The following is a 2958-nucleotide window of genomic DNA, read 5'->3' as shown; positions in this document are numbered from 1 at the left end:
CATTGTATCCATATTGGTTTCTCCGACACCATTAACTTCCTACAGACGATATATCCTCGCATAGCAACTATATCCTTAATGGTGAAAGGGTTTTGCTCAATAACTGTAATAACAATAATATGTTGTTGTTGTTGTTGTTGTTGTTGGCACTCCCGTCGCTTACGACGTCGAGGGTTCCAGTTGATCCGATCAACGGAACAGCCTGCTGCTCGTGAAATTAACGTGCAAGTGTTGTTTATATCCTCCCTAATGAGACTGGTGCATTTTTCCACATTATCCGTCCTCTCAGATTTATTCTTAATGTATCTATCGAAACGTATTTCGGTGATATAAATGATTTGAGTAACATCTTGAGTATTTAGAAATAATACATTTCTAAATCTCTCAGAGAGATTTATGCAGTAGCGATACGATGAAGTAGTTGTATGCTGTCAACTTAATGTGACAGTCCCCTGAAGGGAATAATACTACTGTTGTTTTGACCTAGGAAGCTGCACCACCTTGTAAACATAAGGACACAGGAAATGTGTCAAGGCCGACAGGAAGCGGTGCAGCTTCCTAGGGCTAACCAACAGTAGTATTATTCCCTTCAGGGGACTGTCACATTAAGTTGACAGCATACAACTACTTCATCTTGAGTATTTGTCTCCATTTTCTATTATTCTTATATTCTTCAAAACACGTTTAACTTCTCCTAGAAATTATCACCCATACAATTGTGATTACTAATTTCTTAGGCGCTTATGTGACATTTGGCTACCCTGTAACTGCTCCTCTGGGTCTTTCCTTGTAAATTGCACATTCTGTCAAATGTAATTCATATTGTTTTCAATGAATCAAGCACTATCTTGTAGTTTCAAAATTTCCATGATGTGCTTGTTTATTTTTAGAATGACATTGTAGGGTAAGTGTGAGAGACTGGATCTGGCTGGTTTTAACATATAACAAGTAAAATATTTAGGCTGGATATGGCCAGTTTGAATGCTACAAGGTTAAAACTGTAATTCTAGCCGTGTTTATTTTTAGAATGACATTGCAGGGTAAGTTTGAAAGGCTGCATCTGGCTGGTTTTAACATATAACAGGTAAAATATTTAGGCTGGATATGGCCAGTTTGAATGCTACAAGGTTAAAACTGTAACTCTAGCCGTGTTGTGTGTTTGCTAATCCGTCGTTAAAGCATTGTTTTTTGTTATTTGTTGACTTGAGATTTTCTTTGTTTTTTTTTCTTATTGTAGAGACGATCCGCCATCGACAGAGAAAGTGGGTATGAGAAGAGGAACAACAACAAGGTTATAGCAACAGCGAAAACGGCAAGTATAAAAACAGCAACTACAAAAACAGCATCCGTAACATCATCATCAACAGCAACATCAAAATGAGTAACAACAGCAATGAGAAAGAAATGGCTGTGCGAGTAGAGTGCTATCCTGAAGAAGCTCTTATTGACCAAGTGATCTCTATCCAGGTATTGAACTTGCTACCCTTTACTTCAGTCACCATCAGTGCCTGGATAGAGCAGAATGGTAAACACTTTGGTTCGTATAGCCACTACACAGTTTCAGAACATGGTGATGTAGATTTGAGCAAAGAGTGTGCAGAACCTTCTGGCTTGTACGTTGGTGTGGAATCTATGGGTCTTTTCTGGAGCATGGTGTCTGTCCCAGGACAGCGGACTGGTGAGCGACTTTACCAGAGTGAAGCAAGTGAACCTCTCGCATTTGAGATACGAGTGTACGATGGTCACTTGTGTTGGGATGAGTTGTGGGTGAAGTATGAAGAACGGGGTGTTATAAAGGCTGGTTGTAGTGAGGAGAACCTCCTGGCTAAGAAGGTAGTCCTGCGCTCATATAAGGCTCCGGATGTGAGTCGAATTGTGGTGGAAACGGGGCGTATCCGAGGAACGTTGTTTATCCCAGCTGGCTTGCGGGATGGCGAGACACGCCCTGGGGTGATTGATATGTTTGGTTCCCGTGGTGGGTTGTTAGAAATGAGGGCTGCACTTCTTGCATCTCATGGGTTTGTCGCCATGGCGCTGGGTTACTTCTACTACAAAGACCTGCCGACTGAATTACGTTTTGAATACGAGTACTTTGAGGAAGCAGCTCATTGGTTGCAGAGCCAACCTAATGTGGCCCCAGGGGGAATTGGCATGGTGGGTGTGTCACTCGGGGCACAGATCACCCTCTACATGGGTTTAAACTGTCCGATTGTGAAATCAGCCGTCGGTATAGGCCATCCACCTACATTTGGCACTGGGACTAAATTTACAAGGGCTGGACAACTTGTCCCTTGCCTCAATTTGCAGTGTATAAGTATAGTGATCCAAAACGATGGTATGAGATCAATGCAAGTGGAATATGATCTGGAGAAATACTTCACTTTTAATACCAGTCACACACCCTCTTTACTCATAATCCTTGGCGCGGAGGACACGATGGTAAAAGGGTCCGATGTTACAAAGTGGTTAGACACCTTGAGTGACGCTGACCGGTCAATGGTAGAAGTGGCCGTTTACGAAGGTGCTGGTCATCTCATAGAGCCACCTCATGCCCCACTCTGCTCCGCCACGTATCACAAGTGGTTGAAAGGGGTAGCGTATTATGGCGGCACGCCAAAGTTACATGCTGTGGCACAGGAAGAGTCATGGAAACGGATAAGAGACTTTCTGTGGAATACACTTGGGAAAGGGTACACTAAAAGTCGTTTGTGAACCAAAAAAAAAAAAGCAAAAAACAAACATTAATACCAGTGGTGGTGGTGGCAGTGGTATTCTGTTTAAACAAGAAACTAAGGTAAAAAATATCTGCCTTCGTGCTCAAGGGTGTACAGAGATTTGTACACTCAGTCACTCTTTTGCCCCGAGTGATTATCTCCCTTGCTATGACTGAAATTATTACAAGTGACAGAAATACAACACTTAGTTACTAGAATGCCTATGCATTTACAACAAAGGGAC

At 42.3% G+C, this 2958-nt stretch overlaps 1 protein-coding gene across 1 annotated transcript in view; it reads left to right on the top strand.

The window, feature by feature from the left end:
- Positions 1-1210: 1210 nt before the first annotated feature.
- The window catches only part of LOC106881808 (acyl-coenzyme A amino acid N-acyltransferase 1), a 3416-nt gene continuing 1668 nt past the window's right edge, over positions 1211-2958 (top strand). Inside the window, exon 1 of the mRNA XM_014932324.2 lies at positions 1211-2958. This exon is cut by the window's right edge and continues 1668 nt beyond it. Within this exon, the coding sequence (XP_014787810.1) occupies positions 1378-2712 (1335 nt within the window). The 5' untranslated portion in view covers positions 1211-1377 and the 3' untranslated portion in view covers positions 2713-2958.

Source organism: Octopus bimaculoides, chromosome 30, assembly GCF_001194135.2.
Source record: "Octopus bimaculoides isolate UCB-OBI-ISO-001 chromosome 30, ASM119413v2, whole genome shotgun sequence".
Taxonomy (NCBI): Eukaryota; Metazoa; Mollusca; class Cephalopoda; order Octopoda; family Octopodidae; genus Octopus; species Octopus bimaculoides.
Note: the sequence above shows the minus strand (reverse complement) of the source record. Positions and strands in the feature narration are given on the sequence as shown.